Raw genomic sequence first — 27,169 nt, forward strand, 5'->3', positions numbered from 1 at the left:
ACGCCTCCATCTGAGTCACAAAGGTCATGATTGCCCCTGAGGAACCCTGACCTGTTTTCCTAGAATAGTTTCCAGCGCATTTCAAATAAACAAAATCACTGGAGGGGTGTGTGAAGTTTTACAACCGGATCCCAACATCAGCACCAGAAATGTGCCTGACATCTTAGATGTTCACTTGAGATAAATCAGGTATATTCTGGCTTGGATGAAAGCCACTTCTGTCCCGATCACTCTACAAGCTCCCTCCCTCTGACCTGCTGAGTCTCACAGCTGTTCTTAAACATGCTTGTTTCAATGGGTCCCGGATACATTTCATCCTGTACAATTCTGGATCTGTGTCTCATGGCACAATTCACTTATGGTAGCTGTGCTAGGAGCCACAGCAAAAATATTGATACAGGCACCTTTGGGTTAGTGACTGCCAGCCAGCCATTCAGATTATGATTATGTTAAGTTACATTCATATGGTAATTGTCTCCTGCTGTTTACCTGGGCCGTTTCGGGACTCAGGTTACTCATGTCACTCTTGTAATGGGAGAGTTCCCATTGGTTGGGAAAGGATGGTAGGAGGGTGTTCCGGGGGAAGTGGAGCCCCCTCCCCCCTCAGGTAGAACACACGTGGTGGACCCACTTGTTAGGGGACGCACACGGCCTCTCACAAAATAAAACTTTGTCTCAGTTTGACTGGCTTGTGTTTTTGTGCCCAACCGGGTTGCAAGATTGCAAGCCGGCGTGCACTGACAGCCCAGGAGGGAAGCGCTCAGCAGGGGTGCGGCAGGTAGTGCTCGGCAATAGCAGCGGCAGGAGCGGAGCTCAGCTAGCCCGCTCGACCCGGGGCCAAGCAGCCTGCAGCAAGCTGATTCTTTTGTCGTGGATTTTCCTGGAATAGGATAGGCAAACAGAGAAGCAGCTATTTGCTAATTGGCAACAGATAGATTTAGATTTTTTCTTTTTTTTTTTTTTTTTTCTTGAGACAGGGTCTCCCCTAAGTTGCTGAGACTGGCTTCATACTCATGATCCTCCTGTCTCCGCCTCCTGAGTAGCTGGGATTACAGGTGTGCACCACCATGCCCAGCGCTGGATTTTGATATTTTAGCAATCTGAGTAGCTATACTGGAACAAATCAACTGAATATGAACCCCTGTGAGGACTCATGGATGGCCCTGAAATGAGGATTTATTTGAGTCTAAAAAGAAGTAAACATTCAAGCAAAACTGAAACAAAAGCAGGGGCAGGTGACAGGCTGCATTTCTAAAGTGAGAGCTAAAGGAGGTGAGGGTTGGGGCAGGTAGTAGACTCAGGTCTATGGTTTCTTTTTCTCGGCTGGCTCCAAATCAGCCTTGTGCTTTTGATCTTGGACCTTGAAGTCACCTACGGAGGGGACCTGGGAGGGAGGCCCAAAACTTGACTGAGATGATACGCTAAAGGCTCTGGAAGAGGTGGCGTAGGTGTAGTAGGATTCCGAGGCGATGATGTTATTGATCCTCCAGCGGAGATGGTTGCAGGCATTCACCGCGTAGGGCCATAGGAGGCAGAAGAGGATGTAGAGGATCACCATGCCCACAAGCACACTGGCCGACACCTGTAGGCCACATAGCAGGTTTGGATGTGCAGCCTGTGGACTGGACCCCCTGTCCAACCAGCAGGACAGCTCCCAGATCACCACTCACAATGACAATGAAGAGGGCCCGCTTAGCACTGAGTGGGAGTCCATGGATGTGCAGCAAGAAGACGAGCTGGTAGTTGCAGTAGGTGCTGTTGTCCACACCTCTGGTGGAAGATGGAATCCAAGACTCAGGAAGTAATCAAGCACCCCACAGGATACTCTCAACCCCCATCTGAACCACACATGGCGGGCTCACCTGTTACTCACTAGCACCTTGAAGAAGAATTCAGGGGCGATGATGCCTTGGGGGGTCATGTCATAGCATGGGGAGTTCTCCAAACACAGCCACCTGGGAGCCCAAAGTAAAGCACTTGTGCTGCCAACCATGGGTGCCAAGCCCTGATTCCTTCCTACACCCCACAGGGGGCTGGGTGAGCATGCTTGGTGCAGCCTTCTCTCATCGATTCCTTTATCCATCCATCCAGGGAAGCTGCCCAACACCCGCCATGCTGTGGGCTGCTAATTTATTCACTCATCTCCTGCGGCCTTCACGCCTCCATCTGCTCTTTCTTTTACCATGCATTCATCTGGATTCTGGGGTCAGGTACCCATTCCGTGCTATCTCCTCATTCACCCCTTGCTGCCTTCATTCCTTCATCCACAAATATGTCTTGAACACTTACTAGTTACAAAGTCCCACCTTTTTTCACTTATTCTCCCCCTGATTCAGTAAATAAGCTGAACCCTGAGGAGGTGCAACCCGATTGATTCGCTTGTTCATTCTTTGCAATTCATTTACTCCTGGCAGCATTTTCTGCATTTCATTGCCTCTAAAGTAGTTATTGACCCCTATATGCTAATTTGCTCCCTCATTGTTCGATTCATTCATTAACACCTCCCTTTAACTGTCAATAAATGCCTACATGAATTATTCATGTGTTCATCCTTTCATTCAGAAAATACTATGTCAAGTCTATATTCAGGATGTGATCCTGTAAAGGGAGATAGACCCCACACTAGACAGTGGCAGCTCAAGAGGGTTAAAGATGGGGTGGGGAGGCATAGGCAGGGGACCAGTTGTGGGGAGTTAGTGGAGGCCAAGAAGAGGCGACTGTCCCAAACTGAAACAGTGGGAGAAGTCCTCCTCCTTGAAAGTTCTCTGATCTGAGAACTGAAGAAAGAACAGGAGGACCCAGCGTTCCAGAGGGTCCCGCTCCACAAGGTTAGTGTCCCCCACCTCCCTTGAGGAACACAAAGGCAGTCCCCTGGCTGCAGGCTCTAGCAGCCTCTCAGAGGCATAAGGGATGGCACGCCTGATGGGCAGGTTCGGGGTCAAGGGGGCGTTGCGCACTCACTCGATGCCGGATTTCTCATAAGACATGATGTAGAAGGCCATGTCGTGGGTGGTCTCTGAGGTCTTTGTGGTCCAGATTCTGCTACCTGTTCTGCGCAGGAAGGTGTAATTTTAGCTTGGACGGAGCATGGCCTCTGTCAGTGCAGAAGCCAAGCCTGTGCTCGGGGGCGGGACCTGGGTGGGGCTTAGCGGCTATTTAGGCGTGGTTTGGGGTGTGGGCGTGGTTTGAAGGGAAGAGTGGGTGGGGCTTAAGGCAAGGGTGAATCCTGCTTGGCTCCAGGGCTGCAGGGGCAGGACGACTGATTGTGGGCGAGCCCCAGAGGGATTACTTGTCCAGGGGGCTGTTGTAGCGGTAGATTTCCTCCTCGTTGTAGTCTACTATACGGTCCAGCGAGGGCCCGCCTCCCACGACCTTCAGCACGTAGCTGCCGAGAGCAGAGGAGAAAGCACCAGCTTGGGGTCCTGGGTACTGCATCCCCCCGCCCGCCCCCGCAGGCCGGTCTCACTTTTACCTTCCCTTAAAACTGCCAGACTCTCCCGTAACCAAATCTTGAATCAAGAAGAAGGGGTAGAACACTGTGGAGTCAGAGGGGTTGGGACCAGGAAGAGAAGGAATTAGCTTGGTGGGAGGAGTGGATGGAGGAGTGAGAGGAGCGGTAGGAGGAGGGAGGAGGGTCAGCGCAGAGGAAGGGGGTGGGTTGGTGGATGGTGGGGAGGGGAGCCGGAGGGAGGGAGGGAGGGCAGGGCGGAGCTGTGGAGCTAGCGGGCAGTGAACTATGGAAAGAAGGGACCAGACACACTGTCACGGTAGAGAAAGCAGGGCATCTCGGGGTCCTCTTGCATGCAGTTGAAGTAGTGTTTGTTCTGCTGGCGCATGTACTTCAGAGTGTAGGTGATGTCGAAGGCCAGGCGCTTGCCTGGGGGACAGCCGATAAACACTGGCACCATCAGGTTGCCCTGAGCGGAAGAGAAACCTCGTGCTGGGGACAGCCAGACTGGGTGGGGCAGGGAGCACAGCATCCCTTCGATACACACCACCACTCTGCCTGGCTCACTCCACAGTGACGTTCCTTATTATTATTGAAACAATCCTCCCCTTTTTTGGGGGGTTATGGGGTATTGAACCCAGGGGTGCTTAACCACTGAGCCACATCTCCAACCCCCCCCCCTTTTTTTTTTAAATTTTGAGACAGGTTCTCGCTGAATTGACTAGGGTCTTGCTAAATTGCTGAGGTTGGCCTGGAACTTGCGATCCTCCCGCCTCAAACTCCCGAATGGCTGGGATTACAGACCTGACCACCACGTCCCAGGAAACAATAGTTTTAATGACTTATGTAGCTCTTTCTACGAAGAAGCCCCTCAGTGATGCTCTAAGAGCTTTACATGATCAAAGTCCCTTAAGCCTCACACAGCCCTGCACTGTAGACTTTGAATAATCCTGTTTTAGAGATGGCAAAAGTGAGGCATGGAAAAGTCAACCAACTTATCTATTACCTAAATAAGCGCAGCTGTTAAGTGGTAGAATTGGAATTAGAACAGAGTGATCCAGAAACCTTTAGCATATGATGTGTAAAACAATTGACACCTAACACCCATGGAGTGTCAAACTTTTCGTCACATATTATAGGTCTGAACTTGAGTTTGAATTCTCCAATTACAAACCTGCAGAAGAGTCATTAAATGAGGGAAGTAGAGTCTATGATGGGGGTCAGGGTCAGGGAACACCAATGACACTGTCTTCAGAATGAAGAATCCTTGGGCTGGAGGGTATAGGAGTTTCACCCAATTGTCAAAGGGACCCAGTTATCCAGGGACTGTAGCCTCAGCTTGACAGTGGCTGGGAAGAGGGGCTGGTGGCCATAGAGTGAGCATTTTCCATTCCAGGCCTGGGCCAAAGACTTTACACATATAAGCTCACTCACTCTGGGAGGCCTAATGGGCGTCTGAGACTCAATGTGTCCAGAACACATCTTGGTAAATTGCACCTCCATCCCTTCCAGTGGTTTAGGCTGAAAGCCTTGGCCTCATCCTCTCTTTCACACCTACATCCAGTCCATGAAAACATCCTGCTGTTTCTTGCCTTTAAATAGATCCAGAGACTTAGGGATGTAGCTTAGTGGTACAGCACATGCTTAGGATACATGAGACCCCAGGTTCCATCCCAACATCACAACAAAGAAAAAAATTTTAAAAAATCCAGAACCCACCCTTTGTTTCCTCCAAATCTTCAACTCCTTTACCCCCATCCTTATTTTGTTCAACCTGGTCTCCCTGCTTCTGTTTTCCCCTCCTCGATCTGTCCCTTACATGACAAGCAACCTGATGGATCCTGTGAACACCTGAGTCCCTCGTCTGCTCAGAGTCCCCACCCCTGTGGAGCCAACTCATCCCCCAGGGCCCAGACAATTGGACCTCCATTCTGCTGTGACCTCTTCTTTCTCCATCTTCCCTTTGTTTCCCCGGATTCAGCCACACTTGCTCCTTTAGTTTAACACATGAAATCTCATGTAACCCAAGGAGCCTGGGGATATTATAATTGGACTTTTTACTTCTGGGGTCATTGCAAGTCAGAAGGGAGGAGCCCCAGCATCTGTCTGCTGGTGAATGGATCAGGGAAGTTGGGGAGAATAAGAACTCTGGGTCAGCTCCCTCCTCTACAGCCTCCTGAATTACTCAGAGTAGATATCTGCACCTCTCTGAGCCTTAGGTTTTGCCTGTGTACAAAGGGGATACTGCTTGTGCAAACTAGTGAAGAACCAAGAATCCAAAGGAGTCAACACAGAACACGTGAGTGGGCAGAAGTAGAGGCATGTGTGAAAGAAAGGCCAAGCTGCTGCTGCCTTTGTGCCAACTTGAAAAAAGAAGCCCTGCCTCTGGGACACTTTATTTCTCTTTGCAGAAAAGAATCTGAAAGGACACACGCCTTTTACTTTCTGAAATGTGGATGAGGAAAGGAGGGCATGGTGAGTGTGTGAACGATGAAAACCAGTGAGAAAGGGTGGAGCTACAAACTCATTCATGGATTCTAGGACGAGCACTGGGATCAGCCCTGTTGAGACCCGACACAGCCCCTTCTCTCCCACCACGGGGCCCAGTACCCCAAGCTCCAATACTTGCAAGCGGGGCCCAAGGTGTGTGTCCTGGAAGCAGAATCCTGAAGCACCCACCACCTGTGGGTAGGAGCCGGCGATGATGGTGGTACCCATGGGCCCTGTCATTCCCCTCATCCCACATCCCCTCTTTCCCTTCCGATCTTGGACCGCACCTTGACCATCATGGAAGTCTTCATGAGGTGATGTCCACTAATGCCCTGGTCATAGCAAACGCTTTTATCCCTGAGAGTAACCTGGAATGATGGGAAAGGAACAGGCAGAAATAAAGAATAGACAGGCCTGCCCGAGATCCAGAGACCGTTCTAATAGGACAACGACAACGGGGCATCATTTCCCACGGGGGGGGGGGGAACTAGCGCCGCCCCATTAACTCGGCGTCCACCTTCGTACCAAGGCTCCTCGCCAGGGCTCACCAAGAATAGGACCGAGTTGCGTTTAACGAGAACCTTCTGCTTAACCAAGGATTCCGTGCAGCTGGGGTCAGCCAGCACCACGCCCACCGACACTTTGCTCTGCACCTTGAAGGCGCTGCCTGCCAGGGACAGAAGGAGGAGTTCTGGCCGGCACCTCCCGAAGAAGCACACTCAGGCAGCCCTCGCCCTGCCCCTCGGCCTTCACTTTGGCTTACACACCAACATCAGTGCCCATCTCGAAGGAGTGACCCCGAGCGGTCAGGAAGATGGAGAAGTGGTATTCGCCGCCCTTGTCCAGGAAAATGCGCTCGGGCAGCCCATAGTGGGACTTGAGGTCGTAGATCTTTTCATAACTACCCATGTCGATGTGCACGCCACCCGTGCTCAGCCAGTTGCTCGCCAGGTAAAAGTAGTAATCCTGGCGGACAAGATGAGCCCCGCGAAATCAGCGACAGCGAGGGGTTCTGGTCAGGGGTGTCTGTGCGCTGCCCCCTCCCACTCCCAACCCTCTCCACTTACCTCGTCCTGTTTCTTGTTTTTCCACCAGCTCCAGGTGGGATCGTGCACCGGGTCCGCATAAGGCTGCAGGGACCACAGTACACCGTGAAGGGGTGGGAACAGAGACAGTCCCTAGCCCAGTGGCAGCGGCAGACTCCTTCCCAGTCCCGGTTCCATCCCATTGCACCCCTGGTCCCAAATCTGGCTTTCCATTCAACTTCCACACTTCCCAAACCACTCTGCGAGGACCTGCTCCGGGCCGCCCCGCCCCCGGGCCGCCCCGCCCCCGGGCCGCCCCGCCCCCGGGCCGCCCCGCCCCCGGGCCGCCCCGCCCCCGGGCCGCCCCGCCCCCGGGCCGCCCCGCCCCCGGGCCGCCCCGCCCCCGGGCCGCCCCGCCCCCGGGCCGCCCCGCCCCCGGGCCGCCCCGCCCCCGGGCCGCCCCGCCCCCGGGCCGCCCCGCCCCCGGGCCGCCCCGCCCCCGGGCCGCCCCGCCCCCGGGCCGCCCCGCCCCCGGGCCGCCCCGCCCCCGGGCCGCCCCGCCCCCGGGCCGCCCCGCCCCCGCCCCCGCCCTGGACCTCAGACTCCTATCCGACTGCGCTCTGTTGTACAGGCCCCGCCTCTAGGCCGTTTCCCCTTCATGAGGTCTCAGTGCCCTGTTGAGGCGCCCACCTTGTGGTACTTGGAGTGCAACCGGAGCAGGTAGTAGACGAGACCTTGATAGACCGCGAGGGAATTCTCGCTGTGGAAGCCCGAGGGATTCAGGACCATCGGGGGCCGAGCCAGGTAGCGCTCCTGGCGCGTGTAGGCCTGCGGGTTCGGCAGGTTCCCCAGGCGCATCACCTCGAACGGGCACAAGTTGCTGAAGGAAAGCGTCGGACGACTCCTGGGCAGCAGGGTGGGGGAACAGCTGACTCTTCCACTCTCCGTCCCAGGAGCCTCCCCAGATCTAATCCAGCCCCGACCTTCTCCTCGGCTTCAGTTCCTCTCACCCAGAGGCCTCCGGACCCTTGGCTGTCCCTTCAACCCTCAGACCAAAGCCCCCTCCCCTCTACGGTTCTCTGTGGTTAGGTCCACTTTTCTGACAGCAGACCTTCTGTTTATTGCACTCCGGTTGCCTCCTGAGCCCCGCCCACATAGCCCTACCCCACCCCCACTCCCACCTCCAGCGCCTCTTTCCCCTGACCCACCCTCTGCAGGTGACTAGAAGGATCATTAGGAAACGTGGTAAAATCTGGCTCTGCATCCCACCGTTGAGTCCCATCCATGGCTCCCCAAGACCCTCAAGATGAAGTTCCTAAGAACACCAGGCTCCCCTTGTCCCCGCCCCTCCCACCACCCCATATCCCTACTGTGCTCTTTCTGGCCAGGACTTTATCTGGGTTCTTGAACACCCAAACCTCTTTCCTGCTCAGGCCTTTGATGGTTGTCTCCCCCAGCCCCATGGAGCACCCTGCTCCACCTGTCACCTGGCTAATTCCTCCTCAGCCTTCAGGTCACACAGCCCATGCATCTCCTTCTGAAGCCTTCCTGGGTGCACCTCCCCCCAGGCTGGGTCCTGCTCCTCCTTTGAGCTTCCAGGTATCTGCACCACACTCCCCCATCGCAGCCCAGGGTCATCACTGGGATGGCTTCAGTCCCACCCGGGATGGGCGCGCTCAGCCCGCGGTGTGGTCCAGGCCTTCTCACCCATCCTGCACCGTGTGGAGCAGCTTGTGCTGCTCGTACATCAGCAGCTTCTCCACGGGCACCAGCCTCTTGACCAGGTGGTCCTCCTTGCCGTGTGTAAGGTATACCAGCTGCGGAGACAAGGTGGTCAAGCAGACTGGCCTCAGCCCCCCTGTAACCCCCCTGCACCCCCACAAAAGGCCTGCTGGCACCTGGTACAGCTTGTTCTCTTCATAGAAGAGGGTGACCATGGTCTCCTTGGAGGCATACAAGGAGGACTGCTTCATCACCTGCAGGCTGACGTGGATGTCCCAGCCGTGGGATGGGAAGATCCTGTACAGGTGGTAGGTGCCCTCCAGGAGGTACCAGATCTGAGGGTCCAGCAGCGAGGTGTGTGTGCAGGCCACAGGGACCTCCTGCCCTATCTCTCCCTCTGGCCAGTATGTGAGGAGTAAGGCCTGGAACTCACCTCCAGGTGACAGGGACCAGAGGAGCCCACAGTACCTTCTCTGTAGTGCCATCTCTCTATTTTTGGAGGCCAAGCCCCTGTGTGCAGCCCACCCTGTTTCGGCCTACTTGAGTTTCTTTTACTTGCAGCTGAAGCATTCCTAATACCTACGCCCCTTAAAGACAGGATTCCTGCCTTCTCACTCTTGGCAGCTTCCAGGGTCTCACCAGTCCCTGGACCTCAGTTTCCCATTTCTACACTGATGGGCGCTGCTCTCCACACGTCTGATTCCAGACCTCCCCTTCCTGAGCTTCGGCTGGGGGATCCCCTCCATGAAACCCTCCCTGGTACCACACCAGATGAGGTCAGGCTCTCTGGTGCGATTTCCCCCCTGACCACTGTCACTGTCTGGGAACAGGCCTGAGTTGTCACTGTCTGGGAACAGGCCTGTATTCCCCAGTGAACAGTGATCCTCTGAGGACAGGGCCCAGGGCTGACCTGGTCACCATTGTGTCCCTAACACTAGTCAGTTAAGTGCTTAATATTTATGGAACGAACAACTGCACCGTGGAATGAAAGTGGCCTCCCCTGGAAATGAGATCATTGCACGGGTCTTTCACTCTTCTGTGTGACTTTAGAAGATTCCTAGTTTAAGTTCCAGGGGTCTAAGGCTAGAGATGTGACTCAGCGGGGGAGCCCTTGCCACCCCCCAGTACCCCAAACACCAACGTGTGTGTAAGTTCTAGGATTCCCAGTTATAAATGGAGCTTCTCCTGTCCTTCCTGAGGTTCCCCGAGGGCGGAGGGTTTGGGGGTGGGCAGAGAGGGAGCAGAGAAAGGGGCAAAGCAGCCCACCTCTTCAGTCTCCGTGACGATAGCTACATCCCCTCGGAATGAATTGACCATGTACTTGATGGATGACTCTTTGGGGAAGTCCGCCAGGTAGATGAAGTTTTCTGCGTTGTAGCTGCAGGGGATAGACACGGGGAACTCAGGGCACCGTGACAGCTGGGTGTCCTGGATACCTGCTTCCCCTGTCCCACGTCTGATACACACAGGTCCCACAGACTCCATTTCTCCACTAGTCTTATGAACAAGTAAAAAGGGAGCCTGGAATTCTAACTTCTGTCCCTACCTCATATCCCCAAGGTAACCTTCTGCCCTCAAAATCTCCATCTCCCCATCTCCTCGGGGTGGGTAGATGGGAAGAGCTCTAAAGTGTCCCCAGAAAATACTTTTCTATTGCTCACATACATTGGGTCCTTCCATAAGATTTCATTTTAAAAAAGGGCTCCCAGGGCTGGGGTTGTAGCTCAGAGACAAAGTGCTTGGCTAGCAGGCATCAGACACCTTGACCACACACACACACACACACACACACACACACACACACACAGCTCCGCCCAGCCTACCCCCGGCTATCCCACCCCTGTTTTCCCCATCCCCATCCTGATCATGTCTGCATTTGGCCTCCTTTGAAGGCTTGGTGACTTCAGAAAGAGCCCTCCCCTTAGTGAGGCTGAGCAGGGAGGGCATCTGGGCCACACGGGGGGGGGGTGACGGGGGAGGGGGTAAGGGGGCCTACCTCTGCAGAAGGAAGTTGCCCCAGATGAATAGCAGGTTGTTGTACACGTTAAAGGACAAGCCCTTGGGGATCATGGGAGTGTTAGTGTAAGACTCTGTCCCGAGGATCATCAGGAACTCTAAGCCCCGTGCTGAGCAAAGCAGAGAAAGAGGACAGCAGGGATGGGGTAGCCAGGGCCCCTCTGGCCACCCCTCCCTGCAAGTCACCCCTGCTTTCCCCTCCTACCATCAGGGATGAACAGTGGTATGGTATAGTGGATGGTCATCTCCTCAGTGACTATAGGTGGGGAAAATACAGTAAAATCTGAGAGGCCAAGCTTTCAAAACCTGAAGTGAAGCAAACCATCAACTTCCCAACTCCTCAGAAAATCCTTCCCATCGGCTTCCCACTTGGGCCTGAATTTCTTAATCTGAACTATAAAAGGGTCCTGCCTCTGAAAGGATACAGTTCTGTTAGGGTGCAGGGCTTGTGGGTGGGATTTTGCAGTGCACAGCCTGTACAACTATATTTGGTAGCCCTGTTCTTACTGCCAGTAAAATCAAATCTTTTTTTTTTTTTTTCCATACTGGGGATTGAACCCAGGGGTTCTTAACCACTGAGTCACATCCCCAGTCCTTTTTTACATTTTATTTAGAGACAGGGTCTTGCTAAGTTGCTGAGGCTGGTTTTGACCTTGCAATCCTCCGGCCTCAGCCTCCCGAACTGCTGGGATTACTCAAATCTTCTTGTGGAGCAAGAGGCCTTTACTGGCTTCCTCTGAGCGTCTGCAGCCCACTCAGTCTCTACTCTGCTCTGCACTGCAGACTTATCTAGCAACACTGCCCTTCTGTGTGGGAGGGCATTCGATCCCTTGGGAGGGGCATGCAATCCACAATCTGGGCTCCAGATCCTCGCCACCCCTCTCCCCCAGCCCATCACCCTGGTACTCAGGTCGTAGCTGGCCAGCTGGTGATATTTCTGATCTGAATCGTCATACTGGGTCTCCACCAGCATCATCAGAATGTTCTGCCCCGGGATGAAGATGGCCCAGGTTATGGAGCATCTGTCAACTGGGAGGGGAGGGGAGAGTCCCCCTGGAGCAGCTCCATTTCTGCGATGCCATGTCCCTCCACATAACGCTCCACCCATCCCCAAGACATTGCCCGTCCTTTCCGTGCCCCCCCTCCCCTTCCTTCCTCTCCCACAGCCTCAGGCCCTGCCCTCCTGCCACTGGCCCAACAGAGATGAATACCTAACATCCTTCTGCACGTGGTCTGATTCCTGGGCAGCAACTCAAAAGACACCAGGCCATCTGTGGAGGAAGGTCGGGGCCACACACAGGCCCTTCTGGTACCACCAGCTCCACCTGGCACCTCACCAAACCAAGTCCCCCTGCTGTCTCCACTGCTTCTGCCCCCTACCCTTGGATTCCAGGGAGCAGGCCTCACCCTCTGGCCCTCACAAGTGGTCTATCAGAATATGGCTCCATCAGGTCGTGGGACTGACCAAACCTTATCTGTACAAATGCATAACCAACCCCTCTTGCCACATACACACACGCGATCGCGTGCACACACACATACACACACACACAGGGACAAACACACACACAGCCTGGAACCAGCCTTGAGGGCACACAGTGAGTAACAAGGGCCTGAGGTGAGAGGGCCCCGGGAGGTCTCTCGGGCTTCCAGAGAGAAGGTACAGCCTTACCTGTGATGGTCCCCAAGTGGAGATAGCCCTCATGCTTGCCAGTGGTCAGGGCTATGACGTGGTCAGAGCCATTGCTACTGAAATACACGGGGCACAGCCTCTTGATACACTCGCTGGCCAGGACGCGAACCCACTTGCCTAGGGGTACAAGCATGAGGTCTCAGGCCCAGGCGGCTGTACCTGGTGCCTGGGACCCCCATCCTCACTCTGCTGGTCTGGTGAGACCTGTCCTCTCTGGCTGGGATACCTGTTCAGTGTGGTGTTGGGGGGCCCTTGGCAGTGGCACCAGTTGACTTTGAGAAAACCTCCCTTGCTTGTCCTCTATCCCTCAAGTCCAGAAGAGGAGACCTCTCTCTTGGACTGTCCTGGCGAGAGCAATTTGTTGTGAACTGGGTATGTGACCAAGAGACTATTCCACCTTGTAACCAAGAGATGTTCTTCCCTGGGGTCACTGAGGAACATAAAAGTGGACCACTGCTAGGATCACCATGGCCTCCACAAGAAGAGACTGGCTGGCAGTAACAAGCCCCTGGATCCAACTGTTCCTGAAACCAACGAACCATCAGCTATGGAACCAATACACACCCATTTTCTTTGGCTTAAGATGATTTTAATTTGGTTCCTCCCACTGTCAAAGGACCCTAAGAACTGGGTGCAGTGGTGAACACCTGTAACCCCAGGGCCTCAGGTGGCTGAGTCAGGAGGATTACAATATAGAGGCCAGCCTCAGCACCTAACTCTGAATAAAAAATGAAAAAAGCTAAGAATGTAGCTTGGTAGTTAAGCACTCCTGGCTTCAATCCCTGGTGCAAAAAACAAAACAAAAAAAAACACCCTAAGCGAGGCATAGTGGCAGCTTGGGAGGCTGGGAAATGAGTTCAAAGCCAGCCTCAGCAACAGGGCGGCCCTAAGCAGCTCAGTGAGACCCTGTCTCACTGAGACCCCACCAAATAGGGCTGGGGGTGTGGCTCAGTGGTTGAGTGCTCCTGGGTTCAATCCCCAATACCCCCAAAAAAGGCCCCTAAAAAAGGAAAACAAGGATGTGGGGGGCACGTATTAACCAGCGTGATACACATTACAGTGCCTTTTTCTATAATGGCATAATTGACACCTCTCTTTTGGTTGTGGGGGGACTAAAAAAACTGGGGGGCTTTAGTATTCTCTAAAAGATGAGGCGGAACCAAAAGTCCCCTCCCTCTGCTCGGTCTCCCCCCGGCCCTGCTCTGCAGCCTCTGGCTCCCACGCCCTCCTCGCCCCCACCTTTCTGTCTTTCCTGCGTCTCTAGATGCGTCTTCCTGCCACTCTGCTCAGGGCACACATGGCTCTCGGGCTCCCTCTCCCACCCCCTCCTCCCGCAGTGGCTCACAATTCTCAGGAAGGTCTGCATGTCACATGGCGAAGTAGGGGACCGTCCTGCAGGCTGGTGATGATTCAGCACAGTGGCGGGGCCCTCCCCCCCACCCACGGAAATCTCAGTCCCAGGTGTCCCCATGGATGACCTCACTGTCCCTCCCTGCAGCTCTAATGGTGGGTCCCCTGGCCAGAGGTGCCAAGGACCTGGGTGTGGCCACTGCCCGGTCCCTCACCGCTGCTGTGGCTGCTGTCGTACAGGGTGGCGTAGGTGCCCGTGTAGTAGTAGATGAGCTGGTTCTGCCGAATGAAGAGCGTGCTCTCCGTGGAGATGGCGTCGTAGATGGTGGCTGAGAAGTCAGCCTGGGGACAGTAGAAGGAGCCTACCCAGCAGCTGTCAATGCTCAACTGCAGGGGAGCAGAGGCTGGGGTGAGCAGGTGACCTGGGCCTCAGCCCCCTGTCCTGCTTGGGGATAGTTCTTGCTCTAACTGTTTGGCATGGACACAAGCAGCTGCCCAGGGTGCTCTCCCTGCTCAGCCTGCAGCCTCGCCTTGGTGACAAATGTCTCCAACGTGGGCCAGAAAGCAGAGGTCAGAGACCTGAGCCAGTGTGCACGTCAGGTGCCCCGGAGTGCAGCATGCTCAAGGGCACTCAGTGTCCCTGCGCCCCTCACTGCAGTCAGCGCTGTGTCTACGTGGATATGAAGCATCCAGGCTCACACCTCCGTCTACCCAGAGCACACGTGGCTGTAGGTCAACACTGCCTGATCCAGTGGCCAGTTACTAATGACAATGTCATTAACAGCGGGACAGTGGAGGGTTCTTGGATTCTGAGACTGAATCTAAGTTAATCTAAATTTAGACTAAATCTAAATTTCCAGAGCTGGTGACCAGCTTCAGGCCACAGGGACTAATGCAGACTGAAATGCACCCCCCCCCCATGCTGAACCCTTCACCTGACTGAGTGGTAATAGAGGCTCAGGGAGGCAACTAGGAATAAAGGAAGCTGGTGGCTCAGGAGGCTGAGGCAGGTGAACTGCAAGTTCCAGGCCAGTGTGGGCAACTTAGCAAGACCCTGTCTAAAACGAAAAATAAAAAAAGAGATGGATGTGGCTCAGTGGGAGAGCGCACCTGGGTTCAATCCCTGGTACCAAAATAATAATGATAATAATAATAATAATAATAATAATAATAAGATGATGATGATGATGATAGTAATAATAATAAATGTTTCAGAAAAAAGGGCAAAAGGTTGATAATTATTAAGGTTGGTTCATTGTCCCATTCTCTCTCCTTTGGTGAGTCTGATTGAAATTTTTCACTAAAAAAGGAAATTTCTACTAATTTTTTTCAATAAAAAGTATAAATCAAAGCAAAACTCTAGGCTGTGCTGCTGAAATTCCATCAAGTCAAGGAAAAAATATTAATTTCTTGCTTTCTTGCCCTATTTAACATCAGAAAAAAGACCTTGAGAATTTACTTCCAAAAAGTCTTTTTTTTTTTTTTTTTTAATTTTTTAATATTTATTTTCCATTTCTCGGCGGACACAACATCTTTGTTGGTATGTGGTGCTGAGGATCGAACCCGGGCCGCACGCATGCCAGGCGAGCGCGCTACCGCTTGAGCCACATCCCCAGCCCATCCAAAAAGTCTTGCTCAGACCGCAGAGGTCATGGCGACACTATTTTCTGCATAAAATGTTTGTGACTGGGGCTGGGCTGGGGCTCAGCGGTAGAGAGCTCGCCCCACAGATGTGAGGCCCTGGGTTCAATCCTCAGCACCACATAAAAAATGAATAAATAAAGATATTGTGCCATCTACAACTAAAAACAAAACAAAACAAAACAAAAAACAAAGTTTGTGACTGATGAGTTGCCATGGTAATGTGTAGTCCTGTTAATAATATTCAAATTGGTGGCTCTGTTTTCTGGAAGAAATACATAGACATTTCCTTTGTGAAACTGGATGCTCATTGCACTTCCCTGTTCTCCCACATCCATGCACAAAAGGAAAGCTGAGGCTCAGCTGAATTGTCTTGTTTGAGCAAAGCTTGAGGGTTCTGACTCATTTAATTTTGGGAGGGGTACTAGAAATTGAACCTAGGGGCACTGAACCACTGAGCCACCTCCCCAGCCTTTTTTGTATTTTACCTAGAGACAGGGTCTCACTGAGTTGCTTAGGGCCTCCCTAATTTGCTGAGGCTGGCTTTGAACTTGCAATCCTCCTACCTCAGCCTCCGGACCTGTTGGGATTGCAGGTGTGCGCCATGGCACCCGGCTCTGACTCGTTTAATAAGCACTTTGTTGGGTTTCCCTGCCTCGGGGAAGCAGGCAGATGCCTGAGCCCCGGGGATGGAGCTTGAGGGATGTAGGAAAAGATCTTTCCTACTGGACGTGGTCCTGGGAAGACAGGGCCCCTCAACCTTCAGTGCCAGAGGGTAGAACTATTTGAGCAAGAAGTGAAGAAAGAGGAATCAGGTCCAAGAGAGAGAGAAACCCAGGCTGGATGGTGGCATTGTTAAAAATCCTGGGTCGGGCTGAGCCAGAAGTCCTGAATTTCTTTTTTTTTTTTTTTTTTTTTTTTTTTTTTTTTTTTTTTTTTTTTTTTTTTTTTAGAGAGAGAGAGAGAGAGAGAGAGAGAGAATTTTTAATATTTATTTTTTAGTTCTCGGCGGACACAACATCTTTGTTGGTATGTGGTGCTGAGGATCGAACCCGGGCCGCACGAACACCAGGCGAGCGCGCTACCACTTGAGCCACATCCCCAGCCCCTGAATTTCTTTTTTAATATTTTATTTCTTTATTTACTTATTGTACTTGAACACAGTAACTTTATTTATTTATTTTTATATGATGCTGAGGATGGAACCCAGGGCCTCGCAGGTGCCAGGCGAGCGCTCTACCCCTGAGCCACCACCCCAGCCCTCCCGAATTCTTTAATTACAGGAACTTACAAATTTCCTTCTCTATCTTTTATTTTCAGGCAGGATCTCACTGTGTTGCTCAGGCTAAGCTCAAATTCCTGGGCTCAAGCGACCCTCCTGCCTCTGCGTGGGTGGGACTCCAGGCGCAGCCCATGCCCAGCCTCCTCTCCACTTTTGGCAGGTGGTTCTTTCCATTTTCCCCACTCTTTGGTAATTGGGTTTGGCAGACACGTGGCATCCAGCCTCCTCGGGCTGGACGTGATGCTGTCACTGATGGAATGGGATTCTGCTTACGTGAACCACGGGATCCATTTTTCTGCATGAACCAACCTGGTGTAGCTCAGCAGGTGGCCGTTACTCACTCATCCGGACATGTTTCTGCCACTAAACCCAAGAACCTGACTTCAGATGCTTCTTCCCCATCCTGGGACAATGCAGGCTTGTGACTCCTAATTTGAACCCTCAGGGCCACATGTATGTCAATTCTGAATTTTCCTGAGTGTAGAAGGCACTAGGACACATAGATGCCACTCATGATGGATGCTATTAACTTGCCTTCACAATGATTTTATAAAATAAAAATAAATATAAATATGTTTTCCCATTTTACAGATGGGAATCTGAAGCCCGGGTTGCCCAAGGGTTAGTGAGAAAGTGGCAGGACTAGAATTTCAACTGGGTCACCTGGCTGCAGTTGCTATCTGGTAGGGACTGGTGTCTTTGGGGTCCTGTTCTGCAGGCCCAGGCCCCCTCATTCAGGGGCTGAGGCCCAGCTCCTTTCAAGAGACCCCAGCCCACTGTCCCCGCTGTACCACTCACTTCCACAAGAGAGAATTCCCTGAAGTTGGTGCTGGTCATGAGGAGGGCCTTCTCGTTGGGAATGCCACCCAGGATTAGCACAGGTGACTGGTCCACACTGTACCACAGGGGTCTCGATGACACATTCACAAAGTATCTGGGCTTTAAATCAAAGAGCTGCCAGGGAAGGACAGGAGGGATACTCAGAACTCCTGCCCCATGGCTCTGACGCATTCAGGGAAAAGCCAAAGTCCTTGCCCTGACCACATGGCCCCCACCATTCGCCCCTCCACCTCCCTGACCTTATTCCCCACCACTCCCCCCTCCCTCACTCTCTTCCTGCCCATCGGCCTCCTCCGTGCTTCTCAAATATACCAGACACATTGCCACCTCAGGGCCTTTGCACAGGCTATTCCCCCTGTATGAGATGACCTTGCACCAGTATCCATGTGACCCCTCTCCTCGCCTCCTCCAAGTCTCTACTCAAATGTCAACCTTCTCAATGAGGCCTTCTTTCATCGGTCTATTAAACATGGCACTCTCGTCCCAAATAGACCCATTCCCCTCAGCCTGTTTGGTTTCCCTCCAGAGCGGTTTACCATCTTTTAATCTTCAATGGAATGGAGGTGTCATGCTGTTTGGTGTCACAGTGACATTCAGGCAGTGCATGCTGAGTGAACGAATGCACAGTGATTCAGATGGAGCAGCAGGCAGGCTCAGTGTGTACATGCTGAGAGGGCAAATGGTCCCCTGCCTTCTAAACCTCACGTGGAAGTGAGTGTGTGAGAGCACCCCCAGGCTCCCCACGAAGATGTAAGGCTCTGGTGCACTTAGGAGAACCCTGCTCCAGGCCTGGTGTGAGTCCTCTTGTTTGGGAGGAAGCAGTTTGGTTGCTGAAACCCAAGCTTTCCACCTTTCCCGCTGCCGCAGGGCCCTCACCTCGTCTCCCACTGTGAACTGGATTCTGTTGTCTGCCCCCATCTTCAGGAAGCCATTGATGTTCACGTGGAACCTAGCATCAGGGGCAGGGCAGGGGGAGGGCTGGTTCAGAGCTCACCCAACAGCTCACAGCCACCTTCCCTGGCTCCTTGGGATGGGGATTAGGGATCCCCCCCAGAATGTTCCCCCCCATCACCACCCAGGCCTGGGGCAGAGGCACCTTTTACTGGGAATGATGGGCCCCAGGCCGTTGCTGCTGACATCCACGCGCATGACCACACTGCCATTCTTGATGGGCATGGGCGTGTACCAGCTCATGACACACACCTCCGTCGCCATGCATGGTTCTGCTGGCACAGGGGGCAGAGGTACTGGCATCTCCCAGGATGTCCCTCCAGGCCCCAGAACATCCTGGGAGCGCCCTGCCGCTCCCTCCCCCAGCCAGGGGGCCCACCTTTGCTGCGGAAGGGGGCCGCCTCCATCTGGATCTGCAGCTGCTCTATCTTCCAGCGGTGGAAGTTGACGGGGGCCTGGAAGGTGACCAGCACTAGGGGCTTCAGCCCCATCAGGTGGCCACTGCGGACCAGGTCCTCGGAGTGCTGAGGGAGAGATGGCCCCATAGGCAGATCCTTAAGACAGTTTCTGGGCCCTCGGGTCCCCCCTGCCTCAAGCCCCCTTTAGTGGCCCGTATTCCTGGGCAGGGTGGGGAGGGCAGGCTCTGCACCATGGGAAGGTCAGCAAACAGGGCTGGAGGTCTTCCTGGAGGAGGTGGGTGGGGACAGAAGGTGCATGCAGGAGTGTCTGGGGAGGGCAGCGGGCAAGGCAAAGAGGAATGAGCATGGCAGAAGGATTCCCAGCAGCCTCCCCTGACCTCGGGGCACTCAGCCCCCATGAGGGGACTGCCACCTTCCCTTAGGCCCCTGCTCACTGCTCTGGGAGAGCACAGCCAGGCACTGGGCCCGGGGTCTGAAGGTGAGCATTGGCAGGGCCATTGGAAAGGGACTGAGGAATGGGGTGAGGTGCATCTGGGGACAATCTCCCAGATGTGCCAGGATCCTGGCTGTACTGAGAGCCAGACGAGGCTTTGAGGGTGGGTGGCATGAGGGACAGAGAAGTGTAGGTGTGAGCAACAGCCGTGTGCCCAGCAGCTCCCGGACAGAAGGCCTCCCTTGGGCTGGGGAGGAAGACAAGGGGGAAGGACTTAGCGGTGCGACCACCATTGCCAGGAACTTCATCCTGAGGGAGCCTTAGCCGGGGGCCTGTGAACCTGCCCTACACCTGCACCTGCACCTGGCCCTGCCTCGAGGTTCCCAGGCGCAGGGGAGCAGGTGCTGTGGGGCAGGGACCCCCTCCCTGTCAGGGCAACTGGCTACCACCCTGGTCCTGTCTTCCCTCTTCTGCGTGGACAGGGCAACGGCCCCTCCCCGTCTCTCTGCTGCCACCTGAGCCAGGAAGCCCAGTCAGATCACACCCTCTTCTGCTCAGAGCCTTCTATTTTCGTAATTTTTACTTTTTGGTGTTGGGGATTGAAACCAGAGCACTTAACCACCGAGCCACATCCCCCGTCCTTATGTTTTATTGAGAGGCAGGGTCTCCCTAAGTTGCTTAGGCCTCACTATGTTGACAAGGCCTGGAACCTGTGATCCTCCCGCCTCAGCCTCCCAAGAGCTGGGATTACAGGGGTGCGCCACTGGGCCTGGCTTGCTCCGAGCCTTCTTGAGGCCCCATGTCACTCAGAGTCAAAGCCATATCTTCACCATGGCCCAAGAGACTTTATTTATTTCTCTACAAAATTATTTTATGTACTTGACTCAAGAATTGCTCTCCTGGTGGACTGAATCCGCAAGAAAAGCGCGACCATTTTGTTGACCATTTGCCATGGTTTAAGTGTGTTCCCTAAAGGTTCACGTGCTCAAAGCCTGGCCTTCATTGTGGTGATGGTGGAAGGTGCTGGAACCAGTGCGAGGTGATGGGGTCACTGTGGGACCTAACACTAGTCTCCCAGAGTTAGTTCTCAAGAGTGAGTTGTTACAAGGCAGGTTCCCCCACGTGCTTGGCCTTTTCTCCACACAGCAGTTTCCATTCCCTCTTTTCTGCCATGTTGTGACACAGACAAGGGGACCCTCACCAAAGGCTGAACAGATGGTGCCAGCTGATCTTGGAAGTGAGCTAAATAATAAAGAAGCCTCTTTTCTCTATAAATACCCAACTTCAGGTATTTTGATATAGTAACAGAAAATAGATCAATATACCATTGTATCATCTCTAACAAAAAGAGGGGCTCATTCATAGTAGGTGTTGAATGAACAGAAAGAGGTATTATCCTCACTCTCGTAGCTAAGGAGAAAAGATTCATAGGGTAAAACACTTAGTAACAAGTTGCTAACATTCACTGAACCTTACTATAAACCAGGTACTGTGCTAAGAGTATACATTTGATCATATTAAGAAGTGGGCTGGGGATATAGCTCAGTTGGTAGAGTGATTGCCTCGCATGCACAAGGCCCTGGGTTCAATCCCCAGCACCACAAGAAAAAAAAAAAAAAAGAAATGGGTATGATTATTATCATTACCTTATTAAGGATGAGGAAATTTTGATGCAGAGAGGTTAAATAACTTGACTCAGATCACACAGCTGTTATGTGACTTGAACCCAGGCAGCCCAAACAATGAACATGCTGTATTTTCTGCCAAACTTTTTCAAGTAAACCCTAGTTGATTACAGACTCAAACCCATATGTACTGGCTAGAGTTGTAGCTCAGTGGTAGGGCTCTTGTTTAGCATGTGTGAGGCACTGGGTTCCATCCCCCACACCACATAAAAATAAAACTTATTACAAAATTACAATAATAAGACTTTGTGGTACTGGCATATGAATAACATATAAACAATCAAATAAAATTAAGTCCAAAAATAAGCTCCTTCATTTATTGCTAAATTATTTATTTATTTCTTTCTTAGTTATAGGTGGACACAATGTGGTGGGATAATTGGATATTTAAATGTAAAAGCTGGACTTCTACCTCAAACCTTATACAGAATTAACTCAAAATGGATCAAAGACCTAAATGTAAGAGCCAAAACTAAAAATCTCTTAGAAGAAAACATAGGAGAAAGTCTTTATGACCATTGGTTAAGCAAACGCTTATGATACCATAAATGCAAACCACAGAAGAAAACTCAAATTGGCTGGGCTGGTGGCTCATGCCTGTAATCCCAACAGCTCGAGAGGCTGAGGCAGGAGGATCTAAGTTCAAAGCCAGCCTTTCTAATTTAACGAGGCCCTAAGCAACTCAGCAAGACCCTGTCTCTAAATAAGAATCAAAAAAGGGGCTGGGGATGTGGCTCAAGCGGTAGCGCGCTCGCCTGGCATGCGTGCGGCCCGGGTTCGATCCTCAGCACCACATACCAACAAAGATGTTGTGTCCGCCAATAGCTAATAAATAAGTAAATATTTAAAAAAAAAAAATTAAATCTCATTTAAAAAAAAAAAAAAAAAAAAAGAATCAAAAAAGGAATAGGGAGGTAGCTCAGTGGTTAAGCGCCCCTGAGTTCAATCCCCAGTGCTGAAAACAAAACAAAACAAAAAACAACTTTTACAGCTCAATAATTTAAAAAAAAAAAATTTAAATGGGCACATGGAACACCTGTAATCCCATAATCCTAGCTATCCAGGAGGATGAGGCAAGAGGATGGCAAGTATGAGGCTATCCTGGGCAATCTGGAGAGACCCTATCTCAAAATTAGATTAGAAAAAGGACTGAGATGTTGATGTAGATCTGTTCATCTGGTAGGTCCTGGGTTCAAACCCTAGTATAAAAAAACAAAAAATAAGGCATGTGGCCCATGCCTGTAATCCCAGCAGCACAGGAGGCTGAGGCAGTAGGATCAAAAGTTTGAGGCCTGCCTCAGGAATAAAAAAGGATAGGGAATATAGCTGAGTGGTAAAAGCACCCAGGGTTCAATCCCTGAACCAAACCAAACCAAACCAAACCAAAAACAAATGACCTGAATAGAGGGGGGCGGGCTGGGGCTGTAGCTCAGTGGCAGAGCACTTGCCTAGCATGTGAGAGGCACTGGGTTGGATCCTTAGCACCACATAAAAATAAAGGTATAATGTCCAACTACAACTACAAAAAAAAAAAAAAAAAAAAAAAAACACTTAAGACCTTTCTCCAAAGAGATAAGCAACCAGCCAAGTACATGAACAGATGTTCAACATCATTAGTTATAAGGAAGAGGCAAATCAAAACCATAACATTCTACCTCACTTTTTAAATCATTGATTTATTTTTTTAGGTGTAGACGGACACAACACAATGCTAGGGGAGCGCTCTACTGCTGAGCCACAATCCCAGCCCAAATTCTACTTCACTTTTAAGCACATGATATGTCCTTAGAGGGACACTGGGAACTGTACCTACATAATCTTCTTGAATCCTAAGCCCCAGGATTGCATGACATTATCATTATTGAAATGTTAAAATGGGGGCTGGGGTTGTGGCTCAGTGGTAGAGTGCTCGCCTAGTACTCATAAGGCACTGGGTTCAAACCTCAGCACCACATAAAGATATAATAAAGATATTATGTCCACCTACAACTAAAAAATAAATATTAAAAAAAATGTTAGGGGCTGGGGTTGTGGCTCAGCGGCAGAGCGCTTGTCTAGCATGTGCAAGGCCCTGGGTTCAATCCTCAGCACCACATAAAAATAAATAAAATAAAGGTATTGTGTCCAAGTACACCTAAAAAATAAATATTAAAAAAAAATGTTAAAATGATGAGAGCCTGACATGGTGGCACACACCTATAATCCCAGTGACTCAGGAGGCTGAGGAAGTTGGATCCCAAGTTTGAGGCTGGCCCCAGCAATTTAGCAAAACCCTGTCTCAAAATTAAAAAATAAAAATAAGAGCCCCTGGGTTCAATCTCTAGTACCAAAAAAAAAAAAAAATGTTAGGGATGAGGAAATTGAGGCTGACAAAATCATCCAACTCCCACTACACTCACTCACCTGTCCATTGCAGGAGTAGTTGATTTTCAGGTAGTAAGGAAAGCCCAGGTATCTCTGCAAGGAGAGGTAGGTGACATGTGCAGAGCTAAGTGGAGCACTGATTCAGGACCTCTCTGGTTCACTGGATCCTGGATCCCTCACCTTGCGCCGGTCGATGGGTGAGTCCACCAACATGTTGAACACACCGCGCACTGTGTCTACCGGCTCTTGATGAACGAATTGGTCACTCTCCAAGTTCTCACCCACCCTCTGGAACTTGTTCAAGACCACATGCCAGGTGCACTCGTGGAAATCGTAGATGACTGCCCACAGCCTCCACGGTCCCAGTAGCACCGCGAGCAGTGCCCACAGCACCCGTAGGACTCGGACTCTTAGCCACACAGGGCTGGCAGGGGACATGGTTTGGCAGCGCACATGTAGCTAGAATCTGGAGAACGCGGGGATCAATACCCCCGCGAAAGACAGCACTTTGGGATTGACCTCGATGACCTCGCCCTGCTGCTACTGCTCCAGCACTTTGCTTGGACCCAGCCCCTGGCTCGGACCCGGGTCTTGCTCAGGGCCCCACCTCTGCTCTTACTCTTGGCTCCGCCCCTGCTCTTGCAGCTAGCTTCCCTCTGGCTCTTACTCTTGCATCTGCCCCTGCTCCAGCTCCCGGCTCCCTCCGGGCTTCTGCTCCCGGATCCCTCCCGGCTCCTGCTTCTGGATCCCTGCGGACTCCTGCTCCTGGATCCCTCCCAGCACTTGCTCCAGGATCCCTGCCGGGTCTTGCTCCTAGCTCTCTCCCAGCATTTGCTCCAGGATCCCTGCGGGCTCTTGCTCCTGGCTCTCTCCCAGCACTTGCTCCAGGATCCCTGGCGGCTCTTGCTCCAGGATCCCTGCCGGCTCTTGCTCCTGGCTCTCTCCCAGCACTTGCTCCAGGATCCCTGGCGGCTCTTGCTCCAGGATCCCTGCCCGCTCTTGCTCCAGGATCCCTGCCCGCTCTTCCTCCTGGCTCCCTCCCGACTCCTGTACCTGGCTCCCTCCCGGCTCCAGCTCCTGCTCCTGTCTCCCTCCCAGCTCTTGCTCCAAGATCCCTGCCGGCTCTTGCTCCAGGATCCCTGCCGTCTCTTGCTCCTCGCTCCCTCCCGGCACTTGCTCTGCGATCCCTCCCGCCTCTTCCTCCTAGCTCCCTCCCAGCACTTGCTCCAGGATCCCTCCCGGTTCTTGCTCCTGACCCTAGCCCCGCTCTTGCTCCTGGCCCTAGCCCCGCTCTTGCTGCAGGTCCCAGCCCTGCTCTTGCTCCTGACCCCAACCCGGGTCTTACTCCGGGTCCCAGCCCTACTCTTGCTCCTGGTCACAACACTACTAGAGCACCTCTTTTCGTCCCGCCTCCTCATCTCTCCCTGTAACTTTGCTCGGCCCTTGCTTCTTGCTCGGCCTGTTAGTATTCTGACCCGGCTCTTCACCAAGTCTCGGTTTCTGCTCCTCGCTTTGACCAAACACCCCCTGTTTTCTCCTGTTCTGCTGCAATCTGTGATCACACTCTTGTTCCTGCATCTGGCTCTGCCATCATTTCTTGTCCGCCCCCCAACCTTCTTTTCGTGTCTTCCCTTTCTCCTCGCTCGGGCGCTGCTCCGGCACCGGGACCTACCCTTGGTCCCGCCTCTCTCCGGGTCCTTCTCTCGGGCCTTCACCACGCCGCGCCCTTTCCCCTGTCCCCGACCCTGTTTCTGTCCTAGGGCTTGCTCCTCACTCTGCTTCTTATCCTTGCACCGACCCAGTTCTTCGACCCGCTGCTTTTCGACCCTCCCTCTCCCCTGGTCTTTGGCTAGCTGTTCTTCCCGCGCCTGCTCCTCGCCCCGCCCTTTCCTCTTGCCCCGCCCCCTTTCTGCACCCCGCTCCCTTTCCTCGCCACGCCACGCCCCGTTAGAGACCCGCTCCTCCCCTCCCGGTCTCTCGTCCCAGCTTACTTTCTCCTCGCCTCGCCCCTTCTCGTTAGAGACCCTTACTTCACCCTGGGATTTCTCCTCGCCGTGGGATCTTTGCTCGCCACCCGCCTTACTCTCGTCCCGGGATCTCTCCTCGCCACGGGATTTCTCGCCACGGGCCTTCCTCTGGCCCTGGAATTTCCCCTCAGGACGGGTCTTCCCCCGGGATCTCTCCTCGCCACCGGCCTTCCCCTCACCCTGACATCTCTCCTCGCCACGGGATTTCTCGCCACGGGGCTTCCCCTGGGCCCGGGATCTGTCCTCTCCCGGGGATCTGTTCTCGCCTCGGGATCTGTCCTCGCCCGGGGATCTGTTCTCGCCTGGGGACCTGTCCTCGCCTGGGGATCTCTCCTCGCTCCGGGATCTGTCCTCACCCCTGGATCTCAGCGCGCCGCGGGCCTTCCCCTCGCCGCGAGACCTCTTCTGGGCCTGCTCCCTCTCGTTCCACGCCAGCTCTGACTTCTCAATCCTCACCTTCCCGAGCTGCGACTCCTTCACCCCCCACCGTTTCCCTCCCGCCTTTTCCATGCCCCTAACACCTACCAGCTCTATGCCCCGCCTCTTCTAGCCCCGCCCCTATACATCGCCCTGCTTCTTCCCTTAACCACGCCCTGCTCTTCGCCCCGCCTTTTCTCCTCCTCTCTCCTGCCTCTCGCTCTCCCTCCTCTGCCCGGTCCCCGCCTTCCCCTGCCTTTCCCTGCCTTTCCCCGCCTTACCGCCCCCTCCCCTCCCCTCCCCTCCCCTCCCGTTTTTAGCCCCTCCCCACCCCCCGCATCCCCCCCCCCGGGATGGCACCGCCCTCTTCTCCCGGTCCCTCGGTACCAGTCACCTGGTTAAAACCGGTCAACCGTTGCTTGGCAGCACCTGTCCCGCCCCGGTTTGCCCGGTCTCAAAATGGCCGCCCGCACTTCCACAACCAACTTCCGCCTTTCCTGAGACGAGTCTGCGTGACGCCCCTGTCACCACGGTAACGCGCATTCCTAACCGACGCTAGGGCTTGGGGGCGGGGCTCAAGCGCCCGGGGAAACGAGTGCGTGCCCTCGGAGGTCCTACGGAGGGCCGCTGGAAATGAGATTGTGCTAGGAATGCCTTCAGATAGCTCCCAGAGACTGTTCTGGTACCAGTCTGAATGCATGTCCTTCAGCTAAAAAATTCAACCTCTGAAAAAAAAATCTGACCTCCTAGGGATCTTGTGGGAATGAATTAAACTGCTAATTAACATTGTCTTATAGGGCTGGGGATGTGGCTCAAGCGGTAGCGCGCTCGCCTCAGCACCAAAAAAAAAAAAAAAAAAGTAAAATAGAGATGTGTCCACCTAAAACTAGAAAATAAATATTAAAAAACAAAACAAAACATTGTCTCATCCAAAATATGGACATGGTCATCCATCACCAACATTATTGTGGGAAGTCAAGAAAATAACATCTGAAGAGGGCAGCACAGTGCCTACACAAGTGAACAGTTAAGTACTGTTAAATATACAGGAGGCCATTAGTTGAGCTTCTAAGCAAAGGCTGGTCACACCTCCCACACCTGGCTATTTTAACATCTTCAAGGAAAGTATCTTTGAAAGAATCTGTCCAGGATTTTATTCTCTGTTTCTGCTGTCCTAGCCATTAGTCTGTCTTTAAAAGCAGCCTTCTCTGCTCAGCTCATGGGAGCATGCATTTTATGTGTTCTCATTCTGAAACTGAGTGATGGTAGGAATAAACCCTCTGACTTCACTTGCTTAAAAATCACTAGCATTGGCCTGGGGTTGTGGCTCAGAGGTAGAGTGCTTGCCTAGCATGTGTGAGGCACT

At 52.8% G+C, this 27,169-nt stretch overlaps 1 protein-coding gene across 1 annotated transcript; it reads right to left on the minus strand.

Moving 5' to 3' along the window:
• Positions 1-1,133: 1,133 nt before the first annotated feature.
• Positions 1,134-25,809, minus strand: Catsperg (catsper channel auxiliary subunit gamma). The gene is made up of 29 exons (XM_026412166.2): positions 25,743-25,809; positions 23,540-23,825; positions 23,399-23,452; positions 18,838-18,982; positions 18,604-18,730; positions 18,384-18,456; positions 17,466-17,621; positions 13,960-14,131; positions 12,374-12,511; positions 11,913-11,972; positions 11,608-11,730; positions 10,907-10,957; positions 10,682-10,811; positions 9,952-10,063; positions 8,862-9,020; positions 8,671-8,780; positions 7,654-7,867; positions 7,006-7,068; positions 6,706-6,904; positions 6,487-6,605; positions 6,226-6,306; positions 6,074-6,130; positions 3,761-3,917; positions 3,473-3,536; positions 3,290-3,385; positions 2,962-3,051; positions 1,863-1,955; positions 1,671-1,770; positions 1,134-1,582 (listed from the first exon to the last, which is right to left on the minus strand). The coding sequence occupies exons 2-29, from the start codon at positions 23,795-23,797 to the stop codon at positions 1,304-1,306; spliced, it is 3,480 nt and encodes a 1,159-aa protein (XP_026267951.2). The 5' UTR covers positions 23,798-23,825; positions 25,743-25,809; the 3' UTR covers positions 1,134-1,303.
• Between the last annotated feature and the right edge of the window lie 1,360 nt (positions 25,810-27,169).

Source organism: Urocitellus parryii, chromosome 15 (assembly GCF_045843805.1).
Source record: "Urocitellus parryii isolate mUroPar1 chromosome 15, mUroPar1.hap1, whole genome shotgun sequence".
NCBI lineage: Eukaryota > Metazoa > Chordata > Mammalia > Rodentia > Sciuridae > Urocitellus > Urocitellus parryii.